This window comes from Cucurbita maxima, unplaced genomic scaffold (genome assembly GCF_002738345.1).
Source record: "Cucurbita maxima cultivar Rimu unplaced genomic scaffold, Cmax_1.0 Cma_Scf00029, whole genome shotgun sequence".
Classification (NCBI taxonomy): Eukaryota; Viridiplantae; Streptophyta; class Magnoliopsida; order Cucurbitales; family Cucurbitaceae; genus Cucurbita; species Cucurbita maxima.
This window is the reverse complement of record NW_019272045.1, coordinates 2,868,929-2,883,529: the sequence shown is the minus strand read 5'-3', so window position 1 is coordinate 2,883,529 and position 14,601 is coordinate 2,868,929. Positions and strand designations below refer to the sequence as shown.

The 14,601-nt window shown below is 37.0% G+C and overlaps 3 protein-coding genes across 5 annotated transcripts; 2 read left to right on the top strand and 1 right to left on the bottom strand.

Annotated features, from left to right (window-relative positions):
• The first annotated feature begins 183 nt into the window (after window positions 1–183).
• LOC111465487 (protein tesmin/TSO1-like CXC 5) lies at window positions 184–4,776 on the top strand. The gene is made up of 8 exons (XM_023109886.1): window positions 184–865; window positions 1,142–1,249; window positions 1,573–1,750; window positions 1,964–2,323; window positions 3,065–3,162; window positions 3,236–3,330; window positions 3,419–3,835; window positions 4,232–4,776. The coding sequence occupies exons 1-8, from the start codon at window positions 579–581 to the stop codon at window positions 4,456–4,458; spliced, it is 1,770 nt and encodes a 589-aa protein (XP_022965654.1). The 5' UTR covers window positions 184–578; the 3' UTR covers window positions 4,459–4,776.
• Window positions 4,777–7,907: 3,131 nt separating this feature from the next.
• LOC111465737 lies at window positions 7,908–12,704 on the top strand. 3 transcript variants are annotated; one of them, XR_002714234.1, is made up of 5 exons: window positions 7,908–8,128; window positions 8,245–8,363; window positions 10,591–10,626; window positions 12,397–12,523; window positions 12,604–12,704. XR_002714234.1 is itself a non-coding variant. In XM_023110264.1 (4 exons), the coding sequence occupies exons 1-3, from the start codon at window positions 7,968–7,970 to the stop codon at window positions 10,608–10,610; spliced, it is 300 nt and encodes a 99-aa protein (XP_022966032.1). In that variant the 5' UTR covers window positions 7,908–7,967; the 3' UTR covers window positions 10,611–10,626; window positions 12,397–12,704. The 3 variants fall into 3 exon arrangements, 2 of the variants coding, with proteins under 2 accessions (XP_022966032.1, XP_022966033.1); XM_023110264.1 differs by having other exon boundaries at window positions 12,397–12,704; XM_023110265.1 differs by having other exon boundaries at window positions 12,440–12,699.
• Window positions 11,382–14,324, bottom strand: LOC111465501 (rho guanine nucleotide exchange factor 8-like). The gene is made up of 7 exons (XM_023109904.1): window positions 13,811–14,324; window positions 13,583–13,699; window positions 13,349–13,500; window positions 13,160–13,234; window positions 12,619–12,891; window positions 12,148–12,468; window positions 11,382–11,986 (listed from the first exon to the last, which is right to left on the bottom strand). Exons 1-7 carry the CDS (start codon window positions 14,061–14,063, stop codon window positions 11,591–11,593), a joined length of 1,587 nt encoding a protein of 528 aa, XP_022965672.1. The 5' UTR covers window positions 14,064–14,324; the 3' UTR covers window positions 11,382–11,590.
• Window positions 14,325–14,601: the final 277 nt, after the last annotated feature.

Sequence of the window (14,601 nt, the reverse complement as noted above, 5' to 3'; positions counted from 1 at the left end):
ACTTTGTCGAAACTCCACAGCCGTCAGAATCTGATGGTTCACAATCTCCACGAGGCTTGCTTCTATGAATTCTCACCGTTGGATCGTGTCGAATTGTTTTCACCGTTAGATTTAGGCAATGGTGTTAATCTCACCGTTCAATATTTACAAAATTGAAATTTCAAAATCTCGGAAGAGGGAGGAAAGAAGATGAACAAAATGCCTTTTCGCTCCTGTCCTTCGGAGCTCTCTTCAATTCACAGTTCAAAAAAACCCTAAATAATTTAATTTTTCTGCTCCGTTTTTTGCTTTCTCTGTGGCTGTTTTACGCGTAGACAAATGTCTTTTTGATCTTGGTTTCATTTTGCTGATTTTCGGCGTAATATTTGAGCTGCAAAAGCATAATTTTATCTGGTGTTCTCGGAATTTTATTTGCCGTATTTTGATAGGTATTTGGATCGGGGAGTTGAACGATTTTAAGTTGGCGGAGGGAAATCCGTTTTTGAATTTAGGAGTTGATTAATTGTTCGAGTTTGTTTTTCTTTTATCGGAAAATTTGGAATTGTGGCGAGATTATTGAAATTGAGGATTTGAATTCGATGGGGGAAGAAGATTCCGCTGGTGCGCCTCCGAAGAAGGCTCAATCAGATGGTGCAGCGTTGAGTAATTCTTCGTCATCGGATATTCCGTCTAAGAAGCTCGCTAGGCAGCTCGATTTCACTGGCTATGGAGGCGCTCCGCATCCTCAATCTCATTCAAACTCGCATTCACAGTCGCAGACTCCATTAGTATCTCAGAATCTTCAGCAAGCTCAGCCGAAGCCACAGCCGCAGATGGTGGCCGCGTCGAACGCACCTTTGGCGCCTCATTCGTCAGTTAGAACTGTGTAAGTCTCTGTAATCTCGCTTGCTTAATTTAATGTTCAATCGTAGTATAGAATTAGAAACTTTATGCCATCGATCCAATTTTGGAGAACTCATCCAAATGAGATATTGTTTAATTCGATTCATTTCATATGAAGCCGCTTGAGCTTGTGGATTCACTGTAAGATTTACAAGTTCATCATTTGGATTTAGATAGATTCTGCTATGAAAAATTGCTCAGTAAATAACTTCTGCGTTAAGCCATTTTATATTAATGAACGATGCTTTTTCTTGAATAGGAAATCAGAATCCCCTATGTCAAGAGCAAGACCTGCTGTTGAAGCTAAAGATAGTACTCCTAAGAAGCAAAAACAGTGTAACTGTAAACATTCGCGGTGTCTAAAATTGTAAGTTCTTGATCTTTCGAGCTTATTACAAACATATTGTAGCCCGCACTACTGAATTGAGCTTATTACAAATATTTTCTAAGAACTTCTGTGATGACACTGATAAAGTAGATGCTCATGTGCGTTTGTGCATGTTACAAAACTCATTTTGGTGCTTCGAGTCGTTTTTTCCTCATTTAGCTATCATTCACAGTGTCTATGTTTGAGGATTCATCACTATTCGTCTCCATGTTCGATCATATCTTCAACGTGCATGTTTACAACTGGAATTAAATTATTGTGTTTATAAACCATTTGAAATTTAATGCTGTCAACTTGAGCAGGTACTGTGAATGCTTTGCTTCTGGAATATACTGTGATGGCTGCAACTGCTTAAATTGTTATAACAATGTTGAAAATGATGCTGCTAGAAGAGAAGCAGTCGAAGCTACATTAGAGCGTAATCCAAATGCGTTTCGACCAAAAATTGCTAGCAGTCCTCATGGAATGCGGGACAACCGAGTATGACAGTTTTTTTTTTAATTAACAATTGCTCTACCTTTTGTTCATATCATAGCTTGTAATTTTCTGAAGCTGTAAAGAATTTGGTGCTTCTAGATATATATGTAGATTAGATGAAGTTGTACTGCAACGAGCATGTCGTCAGATATGTGTACATATCTACCGTGGAACATGTCGATGAAATTTGTGATGGACTGTTTTGAATTCATGCAGGAGGAGGCGGGGGAGCTGCTGATGTTGGGTAAGCACAACAAGGGATGCCACTGCAAGAAATCGGGTTGTCTTAAAAAATATTGCGAGTGTTTCCAGGCGAACATTCTCTGCTCGGAAAATTGTAAATGCATGGACTGCAAGAATTTTGAGGGAAGTGAAGAGAGACAAGCTCTTTTCCATGGAGACCATGGTAACAATATGGTATTCATTCAGCAGGCAGCTAATGCTGCCATAACTGGAGCTATTGGCTCCTCTGGTTATGCTTCACCTCCTGTATCCAAAAAAAGGAAAGGTCAAGAACTCTACTTTGGATCGACGGCCAAGGACCTATCAACTCATAGACCAGTAGCATTTCAACAGGTGAACCCAATAATTTAGTATAATATAAGACAATGTCTCACCATTTAATTTTTTGCAGAAATTTGTTAGTATCCAAGTCCCAAAAAAAAAACATTGCCCAAGTCCACCGCTAGCAGATATTGTTCTCTCTAGGCTTTTCCTTTCAGGCTTCCCCTCAAAGTTTTTGAAACGCGTATATTAGAGAGAGGTTTCCATACCCATATAAAGAATGCTTCGTTCTCCTTCCCAACCGATGTGGGATCTCACAATCCACCCCCTTTGGGGCCAACGTCCTCATTGGCACTTGTTCCCTTTTCCAATCGATGTGGGACTTCCTAATCCACCCCCCTTCTCCTTCGGGGTCCGGTGTCTTTGCTGGCACACCGCCTTGTGTCTACCCCCTTAGGGCTCGCTGACACATCACTCTGTGTCTGGCTTTGATACCATTTGTAACGGCTCAAGCCCACTACTAGCAGATATTGTCCTCTTTGGGTTTTCATTTTTAGACTTCCCCTCAAGGTTTTTAAAACGTGTTTGCTAGGGAGAGGTTTTTGAGCTTCCCCTCAAGGTTTTTAACATGCGTACGCTAGGGAGAGGTTTCCACACTCTTATAAAAAATGTTTCGTTCTCCTTCACAACCGATGTGGGATCTCACAATCCAAGTCCAAAAAAAAAAACATATTGATAATGCGGTTCTCGGTAAGCTTTGTGTTAATAGGATTGCTCTTGTACTGATCAGAGATTGTAAACTGTACATGGCAGGCAAATCATGCCAAAGCCACTGCTCCTCCGTTACCATCCTTCCCCATTGCTGGTGTTGGAAGCCCGTCATTGTTGGGTCCCTCAAAGTTTACCTATAGGTATAATCGCTTTGATTCAATGTAATGTTGACCATATGCTTGTTTTTAGGACTGATGTGTGTAATTTTTGAAGGTCTTTAATGGCAGACATCATTCAATCACAAAATTTGAAGGATCTTTGCTCTGTTTTGGTTGTGCTATCAAGTGAAGCTGCCAAAACATTTCAAGGTATTGTGATTTTTTTGATTCGAACTTGTAAGAAGTTCGGCCGAAGTTGTTGAATGGATCTCTTAAAATCTTCTTTTTCACAATCCAGATCAAACAAATGCTACAGAAAAGCAAGCTGATTGTCAGATAGAAACTTCTGTTGCATCATCCAATCAAGATAGGTTGCAGAAAAAAGATGTATCCAACGAGAAAGCTGCAGCCGATGATCGTTCAAGCGCAAACCAGACCAACAAAACCACCACTGATGATTCCAATTCAGATGGTGGAGATGTGTCAAAGGGCGCAACCATGTCTCCCGGAACATTGGCTTTGATGTGCGACGAGCAAGATACAATACTAATGGCTGCTGCTTCCCCCAACAGATTAATGGGTCCTGGCTGCAGCACTTCTTCACAACTGCCCCACAGACAAGACATGTCAGAGGTCTATGCCGAGCAGGAGAGGATCGTCCTTACGAAGTTTCGGGATTGTCTCAATAGACTCATCACTTTAGGAGAAATAAAAGGCAAGTTTTTATGTCTGCTTTCTGTCTATTTTCGGGATTGTCTCAGTAGCTTAAATCGTCGACATCGTTGAGAAAAGTCTTAGATTCTTTGGACAGATGGTTGTCTATGGGTTTTAAAATGCATTTGATTCCAAAATCATAAAGCATAAAATACTCTTTATCCTACACGTTTTCCGGGTCATACGCTACATTTTACAACATCCTCCTTCTATGAAGGATGAACTTGCCATTTCGAGTACGTGCATTGTCAGATACTTACTAGCATCAATTCTGTTTCTAACTCTGATCTTTCTGTCTATGGAAATAAAATAAGAACAGTTGCTCTGTTTTCATATCATAATATAGAATGCAAATATTTCCTTAAAACTTATGGTTCTATTTCCTTGTGCATTACAGAGACACAGTGTTCCACTTTAGCCAGAAGTGAAGTAGGTAACCAAGAACACTCACTCAACCATGGCACTACAAATTCTAGAACCGAAACACAAACTCATTTGGAACAACTCAACAATAAAGTTACAAAATCTTCGATCCCACCATCGGGGAAGACCACGCAGACGGTAACCGCTACAGTCATGACCCTTAGTAACGATCAGCGACAGAAAGTTTTGCCTCTGTCGTGAAGAAACTGGTAATATCAAACCAAAACTGAGCCATCAGAGTTGGCAAACAGAAATGTAGCCTTATGTTATCCATCAAGGTGATATTTACCGTCCCGACCCTCATGCGCTGACCCATCAGAGTTGGAAGCTATATTTGGACAAAAATGTCCCACGGGTTCCTACATGATTAATGTAAGTTAATTTTCATTTAGATTTGATATTGAGTTTCCCATCTTAGCTTTGTAATTTTAGTTATTTTTCCTCCTGTTTAGGAGAGGTGGAAGATAGGGATTGTTGTTTTCATATTTCTAGATCAAATGAGAAATGGAAATCCTTTGCATAACTCATTTCTGATGTGATCACTTCTACCCAAAATCTATTGCCTAATTTCCCTTTAGGATTTTGATTTGCTTGAGAATTTTTTCAATGTTCATGCATTATCATCTCAAGGCTACAAATTTACTGTTGAATTTTGCACCCTTTTTTCTCTTTATTTTGAGTTGTCTCATATTAAACTTTGAATTATTTGCTTTCATTGCCTTATTATTATTATTCTTATTATTTTAAAAAAAATTAAAGTTCTTTTTAGGAGTAGAGGACCTTGAACTTTGACTGCTTGAAAAAAATTTAAAATTATATCCAATAAATATTGGTACTAGATTTTTTTATTTTTTTTATTTTAAAATTTTTAAGGTTGTTTGATTATTGTTTACGTGGGAAATCTCAATCTCGAAAAGTACTTCAAATTTGAATTATGTCATTATTAGAGAATATGTATTTTTTTTTTAAATTACTATCCAATAATTGATAATTATCAGGTGTATGAACTCATCGAATTATTTCTCATTTAAGAGATAGATATTAAATACCATTCCAACTCTTAAGTTAACCCTACCTCCCATGATTGAACTGTTAACATATATGATATATGAGTAAGTAAAAAAGAAAAAAAAAACATAACAATGCAAGCAAAACCAGATCTGCCCATTCCAACTCTTCTAAATACTTGCAGGGCTTGAAGAAATCACCATATTGGTCTGACCATTTCTTGAGACTTGTATATACATGTTTTGGCTCAACCAGATCTGCCCAAAAGAGGATATCACCGCTGCAAATGAGAAGAGCATACTTAATCGGGTTAAACTTTTGTTTCGAGGTCATAGATTCAAATCCACGTGTTGTCAAACTAAAACAATAAACGAGCCAATGAGTAATGGCTCGAGAGGTTTGAAAATATCCGACTATGATCAAACCTCAAAGTAGAAAATTCAATGATGGTTAAATTACAAATTTGGAACCTACGACTTTAAGGAACTTGAAATTTAGTCCATATGATTTTAAATGTTAGAATTAGCCTCTATGATTCGATAAAACCCTCGTAAATAATAAATATTCCAAACCATAGGAACTATTTATGAACTTTTATTAAATCATAAGGACGGAAATCTAAATTTTAAAAATCAAGGTCTGACAGTTGCAACATCAAGGTCAGACGGTCTAACGGTCTAACGACAATTCGTTCGTCTACCACTCGACATCCCTCATTTACCACAGGAAAGAGTACCATTTCCAAAATTTGCTGATCAGAAATGGATATAGGCTGCCGGAAGCAAGCAAAAAAATTTAATAAACAAACAGCAACCAAAAAATAGTAGTGATTTATGCATATTGCGTGTTCACGTTTAGACAAATGGCTTCGGTTATCACGTTTTTAAGTACCTTTCCACTGGGAATAAGGTTGGCAATGCGCATAGACTCCTCCAGAATTGGTAAAATTGAAGGATCGGGGTTTGGTTTGCTTCCTTTCTCATAGATATAGAAACCCCGACCGTTGTTTTTACCTGCAAGATGGAAATGCATAAGAATATATCTGACATCCTTTAATGTCCATTGATTTCCTGCCGGAGATTTTATGCAAACATCTCCTTTTCCTTTAATCTCCAAATATTTGTTGTCGGCAAGATACACCTTCTCAAAATTTCCAGACTTGAAATTCCGGAACAACTCTTTATTCGGAGACAAATGAAAAAATGCACCTAAATCCAAAATCCAGGATTCAATCGAACTGTCCACGCTGAGGATTAGAGCATCCCCAATGTCTTCTGCTGAATTTATAAAATCATCATCATCTCCAGATTTGTGATTCTGCTTCCTCTTTGGTCTTATACAACCTGTCCGAAAGTGACATTTTCTCCACAATTCCAACACGTTACGTTTGGTCTATTTGGAGATTTTTCTCGGTTCTTTGATTTTGATCGCCCTTTGTTTGGGCCCTTCGGTTTACTTCTTCCCCGTTGGTCAACACGGAGAGCACTACCAGATGAATTTCTAATTTCTCGTTTGCGAATACTTTCACTGAGAACTACATCTCGAATTTCATTAAACTTCAGTTTATCAGATCCTCGCGAACTGCTGATTGCGGCAACAACAGTATCCCACGACTCGGGTAAAGATGACATCAAAATCAATACTTTAATTTCATCCTCGAAATTAATTTCCACCGAACTCAGGTGACTTACGATTATATTGAATTCATTTATATGATCAACAACAGATCCACCTTCAAACATTTGTAGATTGAACAATCTCCGCATCAAATACACCTTGTTCATAGCCGACGGTTTTTCGTACATATTCAACAGCGCCTTCAACAGATCTGACGTTGTCTTCTCCTTGATGATATTGAACGCCACGTTTCTGGATAGCGTCAACGGAGAAAGACATGCTAAAGTGTAGGTAGGTGGAATACATCATGGGAAATAAATAGTGGTTTCCCATTTTGGTAGGGTTAGGAGGGAGAGGGTCTTGAGTAGTTTCTTGCATCAATGATGTACCTTCGATATTGCACGCTGGGCAAAAAAGACATGAACAAGACCTTTTGCATTGTCCTCCTGCCACAATCATTGTTAAGTTAGTGACTTAACCAGCAGCAGTAACAAGCTAGATATTTAGTAGTGTTAGGTTAAAAAGCCTGCTTATTTATACCTTAGTCAATTGTTATATTTAGTAAATGACATATAAAGTAAATTGTTATAAATAATAAATAATTATGTATAGTAAAAAGCTAGGATAGATAATTATATATAGAAGATAGTTATTTCTGGTACAACTATATATAGTAAGCTAAACTATATATATATATACACGCATACCTTTCAAAATGTACTTTATTTATTTTCTGTATTCACTCTTCTTGTACACGTGAAGTCATCGATACAAATTCTTTACCAATATTCTCTTGCATTTTGTTCTTTGTGTTCACGTAGATCTGTGTGGTTATGCGATCCTAACACATGGTTAATAAGATTTATTAATTATTATTTTAAGTTAATTATTAATAATTAGAGGAAAATAAATTTATTAGTAAAAACTTTCTACTCCATAAAATTGAACTTCGACGTAATAAAGTGTTGCAAATATTTTATTTCATTGAAACGACGACGTTTGGAACTCCGATGTTTGACAAAGTAAAACCCTTCTAATTCTTAGAAATCCATTTCCATTACAGTTCAAGCTTAAGGAGGTCTTCAATGGCGTCCTTGAGGGCCGTTTCTCGGATATCATCTCGCTTGCACTCTCTTGCTTCAAAGCTCAACAAAAGATCTTCATCTTCTGATCCATCTCCGTTTAAATCGACTTGTCAATCTCGTCTCTCCGCACCTTCTACATCGCGTCTTTCTTGCACTTCGCGGTGAGATTCCTCTCTTTTATTCATTTCCAATCTCATTCGTCATACCGTCACAGAATCATTAGTCACTGAACGAAATTCTGTTCAATTTCTTACTGTGGAATAGATTTTTGCAATAGGTTACCATTGGAGTTGAGCAGCCAGGGGTCACTTATGCCACTGCACAGTGCCATAGCTTCAGCAAGATTGATCTCGAGTCTGACCATTGAATCTCGAGGATGGGGCTTAGTTCCTCAGGGTACGTTTTGCTTAAGTTTCTTCTAGCACTTGGTTTTAGCGAATGCTGGTGTTTCTCTATAATGTAGGAGGTTTTATAACTTTTAGGATCTGATCATAATTCGGGTCAAGTTTGTGGAATGCCAGTACGGCTGAAGAAATCTGCCTTTGCTACTTGAAGGAAAACATCACCTTAACTGGTTTATGAAGGAAACAACCCGAATGATGCAACCAACTTTAGTATTTGAACCAAAGTTTAACATAACTGATCATATAAGAGATGGAGCCATAGTCTTTTGCAGAATTTTAGCATTAATCTAGTCTTTTGTAATAGCCCAAACCACCACTAGTAGATATTGTTCGCTTTGGCCCGTTACGTATCGTCGTCAGCCTCACGGTTTTAAAATGCGTCTACTAAGGAGAGATTTCCACACCCCTTATAAGGGATGTTTCGTTCTCCTCTCCAACCGATGTGGGATCTTTCAATCCACCCTATTGGGGCCCAACATCCTTGCTAACATACCACCTAGTGTCTGGCTCTGATACCATTGGTAACAGCCCAAACTCGCCCCTAGTAGATATTGTCCGCTTTGGCCTATTATGTATCGTCATCAACCTCACAGTTTTAAAACACCTCTACTAGGGAGAGGTTTCCACACCCTTATAAGGAATGTTTCGTTCCCCTCTCCAACCGATGTGGGACCTTTCAATCCACCCCTTTAGGGCCCAACGTTCTCGTTGGCATACCGACTGCTGTCTGGCTCTGATACCATTTGTAACAGCTCAAGCCTACCGCTAGTAGATATTGTCCGTTTTGGCCCGTTCCGTTTCGCCGTCAGTCTCATGGTTTTAAAACGCGTCTACTAGGGAGAGGTTTCCACACCCTTATAAGGAATGCTTCGTTCTACTCTCCAACCGATGTGGGACCTTTCAACCAAAGTTGTTCAACTGACCATATATGAGATGGAGCCATAGTCTTTTTCAACAACTTCATGTGGTAGCTTATGTTTATCAGTTTATGTGTTGGCTCTTCTAATTTATCACCAAGCTTCAAAAGATACCCAAGTGATGTAGTTTTCAACTAGTTGATGGTGGATAATTTTTCTGATCTTCCATTTATGTGCAACCATCAACAGCTTTTGTGATGCATATCTCAATTGTAGTGTCATTGCATCATTTTTATTCTATCTCACAGTGAAAAAATACTACCTGAAGAAAGTAATCTACTTGATATGTTTTGTTCATTGTAAAATGTAATCAATACTAACTTCCAATGGCTAGAAGTTGGTAGCATCATTGTTCCTTGCCCCTCTTGCGCGTGCCTGAACCCTCATAATGTATGCTTGTCTTGGGTGGGTAAGATGATAATGACCCCTTGTTCGTTCTCTTCTGGTTCACTGGTAAGTTTTTGGGATTTTTATTTGGTTTGTATGGACTTGAGTGGAATTTCCGAAAGCTGAGGGTTCTGTACTTCAGATGTTACTACGTTCAAATTTCAGAAACCAGATTAAATTGATTCTAGATTGCTTATCTTTGTAAGGCTTGGAAAATCAAAATAATAGGATGTTTCACGGAAATTGAGATAGTCAAATTTTTGGTATCTTCTTGTCTCTTAAACTTTGGTTAGATGTCTTGTACTCTGTCTCCTCTCTTATATATTCATTACAGTATTCGTAATACTGTTCTTTTGAAAATACAACCTTTTCCCGGAAATAAACACTGATTGAAACTTTTGTGCTCGATAAATTTGATGAGAGTGTGAATGTAGAGGGTAAGAAAATCATTTAGGGGCGTTTAAGGCATGAGTTGAGCATCTTTAAGCTTGGGTTTAGTAAGTCTAGGGGTTTAAATTAAAGGTTTGGGAAGCCTGGTTAAGGAAAATGGCGTTGGGATGCAGCTGTAGAAAGCATAGGTTTAGGAAAACTGTCTCAGAGTATGTTATCACTCAAACTCATTGATTTCTCCAATAAAATTATGTTTTGGAACTCCTCATCCTAAACATTGGTTAGGCTTAGGAAGCCAAATCCATGCCCTAAACGCCCCTTTACAGGTGTTACAAGTGTCTTGGAAACTCCTCATCCTAAAATTATCTTTGTCCTTTGATCGGAATAAGTTGTTACCTGTCTTCTGCATTAGTTCTATTGGAGAAAGTTGTGTATGCAAGTTTATACTCATCATTTGAAGTAGTTTCATGCGCGATAATTTATTGTAAGAGAACCATCTTTGATGTTGTTTTGTCTTTCCTGCAGGTATTTCAATGCCTTTATGACAGTTTCGGTTTGCAGGTAGTTGTTCTCTATAGTTTTCTGTTTGTTGACAATTTTTGAGTTTCTTTTTACTTTTAGCTCCCTACAAGAATATAAATCCTCAATCATTGTCTCAGAATTTCTCTTTTCCTAGATGTTGAATGAGGGTTAAAAGTTAGATTTCAGCTCATAATGATAAATGCGCTTTATGATAACCATTTTGCTCCGAAACATTTATTTTCTTAGACAAGTTCTATTGAAGATTTAGGAATCCAACTGTGTAACAACACTTAAGGACTTGGAGCAGAATGTCGGTTACACATATGTAGGCTTAGAGCTTCTTTTTTTTTTTTGGATGAAATCTAAGGGTTTTTATCAAGAGTTCATGAAGTTCGAAAGCTTTTCGTTTTCATGAAATACTAAACAAACCCAAGTGTTTGATACCGAATCTGTACACGACCTTACGATTATTTTCATTTTCAATGTTGGTGTACAAATTACGGTCAAGATATATGCAAATCCTAGGAAAAGAGCCTTATATAAGAAGATGAAAGAAATGAAGATNAAAAAAAAAAAAAAAAAAAAAAAAAAAAAAAAAAAAAAAAAGTACACTGTAAATGTTTCAAACCCCAAGGTTAGAAAAAATAAACTTCTCTTTCCTTTGCAGGAAGGAAGGAAGGCCTACAAAAGAATAGGTTAATAGAATCCTATATGGGTTTGAATATTTAACACTGTTGCAAATTCAAAACCTCAAACTATCTTTCTCTGTATACTTTATCATCTTCTNTTTTCAATTTTTTTTTTTTTTTTTTTTTTTTTTTTTTTTTTTTTTTTTTTTTTTGCCAATCTCCCTAAACCTGTGGCTGACTGTTTTATACCGTTGAATGTAGGAGAGAAACTAACAGCACTAGTTAGTCATACATCCAACGGTGTAATGAGTAGCAGCCACGACGTGGCGATCACATTGAATAACTTTCCCTCTGTGGAGGATACTACCATTTGATTAGTGACGAGCAGTTGGACTTCTTAAAGCACTTAGACTCTCGAGCTTCTCTAAGTAGGAAAATCTTTTTTGTGTTGCAATTTTAGCAGGTTTACTCATAAAATCAATGTCTTCTTGTTGTTTCCAACAACTCTCTTCATTGGCCAATGATCCGAAATTAGGATTGTCTTTGTCAACATCCCAACCCATGAAATCTGAGAGTGTCTTTGAAGCTTCAGAGTCATTAGATCTCGATTTGTCTTCTTCATCCACAGGCAGATTCTTCAAGGACTGCTTGATCGACAATTCTCGAGCAATGGTATCTGCATAAAGTACATCCTCAATCCTAGACATCATATTAAAAGCCAGGCTTTCTATTACCCTTGAATAGCTTTCTAGGATTGCTTGTCCTACATCCTGTCAACAATCAAAAAATATGAAGATTAATGGATTGGTAATGGATCAATAGTGTTGGATGACCATTTGGATTTGTGAGAAAACGAACATAATCTTCAAAACCGAAAACTAAGAACAAAATCATTATCAAACAAAACTATCGAGAACAAGTTGGCTCTTACCCTGTTATGTTGGATTTTGGACATATCAAGAGAAGATTGAGAAATCCCAGGAAAATATTGTTTGATTAAGAACAATATGCTTTCAACTCTCTCTTCAAAAATCTCTCTTTTCTCAAAGCTTACTGCTGAACCCCATGAGGACTTTCCATCTTTGTGGTGCATTTTCCTCTTCCATATCACAATTGAGGCCTCAATTCTGTTTTTAAGATCAATAACTTTGTGCTCTGTAGACAAATCCATTGATTTCAGGAATTCATCAGGATTAAAATAATCTTCTGTTATGCTCCTGTAGATTGCTTCTCCCAAGCTTGTTTTTCCATTCTACAGAAACAGAGTCGAAATTAGCCAGGAACTCGGAAGAAAGACAATTCTATTTGTAAGATTTCTAATAAACCCGACTGTGAAATTGCGATCGAGAAAGATATACAAGTATAGGGATTAAAATGATATTTTCAGGGAGTTTTTGCTTACCTTGGGGAGAGACTCAATGTAGCTTTCAGGTACTTCCATTTCTGTTAAAACTTGAGCATTTATGGCCATGGCTGCTTTTAAGATTTGGTTCACAGATTCCTTTACAAATAGCAGCCATTTTCTATTAGCTTCTGATAGCCCATTGGGAGGTACTTTAACGGCTGGTAGCCACCATTTGTCTCCATTTCTCTGTTGTGTGTTATCGTTAGCAGATTCATCATCTCTTGATACATACCAAAATTCTTGTTGTTTACCAAATTGATCTAGGAAACCCTGTTAATCATATTCTAAGTTAGAACTCAAGATAATCTTAATTTTGTAGGTAAATGTCTTAATTTTATGTTTGGATACGTTCATTACTCGTCTATAGAGCTATAAAATTGTGTCTATTAGGTTCATAAAATTTTAAAACATCAAATAACTTATTAGACACAAAATTGAAAGTTTAAAAACTTATAAAACATTTTTTAAAACTGTATGGTCCTCGAAAAAAATATGGATCTCTAAGATGATAGGAACTAAAAGCTAATAAGATACTTACAATTAACATAACATCTAGTTTTGTAAGTGCTGGAATGCTCATGAGCAAATCTTTCCTTTGTACGGTCACCATGATCTACAACAAAATACAAACCAGCCTTTAGAATAAAAACCGAACAAGTATAATCGAAACTTAACTAGTTAAGACATATACAAGAGTTAAAAGGCTTAGTTAGAAGAGAAGGTGGACCTCCATGTCTATTCCAGCCTTTGACTTCTGTTTTGAAGGGACAAATTCAACAATGTGGTCGGTTACTGATAAAAACCATTCTATTTCTCTTCTCCATCTTGCTTTCTTCTCCGGAGATAGTGTCTCGAGCTTTTGCTCCCCAAAAGTAGATGCTGTATCGGGTTTTTTCCTTAAATCAGTGTGAACACAATAAGGTCAAGGATTTATAAAATTAAAAAAATAATAATAAAAAACCTGCTAGATTTGTTATGGCATTGGATAATGCAAGAGCAGAAGAAACACCCTTTCCTCCTCCCGACATATCCTCCCCCAATAGCAATTTAGCAAACTTTGCCATCATTAATTCCAATTCTGAACCCAAAAAAAAGACAAAAACAAAATCAAATATTTTACAAGAATTAATTTAAAAAAAAAAAACAACTTTTCTTACAAAGAAGAAGAAGAAGAATGTGAAGAATTTACCTGACTTAGGCTGACACCGAGGGCCTCTTGCTTTGATACCACGTGTATCGAAGCACGAAACGGGATCCTTGTTATTATTGCTCAACGCCCATCCGATTTGTTCGGGTTGGAGAGAATGCCTAGACGCATCACTCTCTTCTCCACTCTCCAAAATCAAGCTATGTGTTTGTCTTCCAGGAATCTCCACAACTCTCTTCAAATGGAATGATCTTGAATGTTGCAAATTTGGTTGGTGGATGACAGCTCTAACCATTTTGAATCCAATCTTTTGTTTGCTACCAAAAAAAACACCAAAATTTTGAAGCAAACAAGAGATGGGATTTCTCTCTCTTCTTTTTCTTCTTTGAATTGGGGGAAGCTTGGCTTTGTGATGAAAGGAAAAGGGAAGAGAATAGAGAGGTTTTTTTTTGTTGTTCCCTTTCTTTCTTTCTTTTCCCTTTTTTTTGGTGTAATTTGGATCAATAGATTGTGGGGTGCATGTCTAATAAAGAAATAATTAAGGGTTTGAGTGGCAAAGTGTTGTTTTAAGTTTGGCCTTTTAATTTAATGGTTGAGAGATCAATGGTGGAGCAAACTAGGGAGAAACATACAAGCACAACTACCATTTCTCTCTCTCTCTCTCTCTCTCTATGTGAATTTTAGACATTTCTTTTTCTAAAAATGTAAATGTAACTAATAAGTTTGTAACCTTCTTTATTTGTAAGTTTCTTTTAGTGGCTGATTTTTATTTTTATTTTTATTTGTGTTGAGAAAAATCTTTTTTTTTTTTTTTTTTTTTTTTTTTTTTTTTT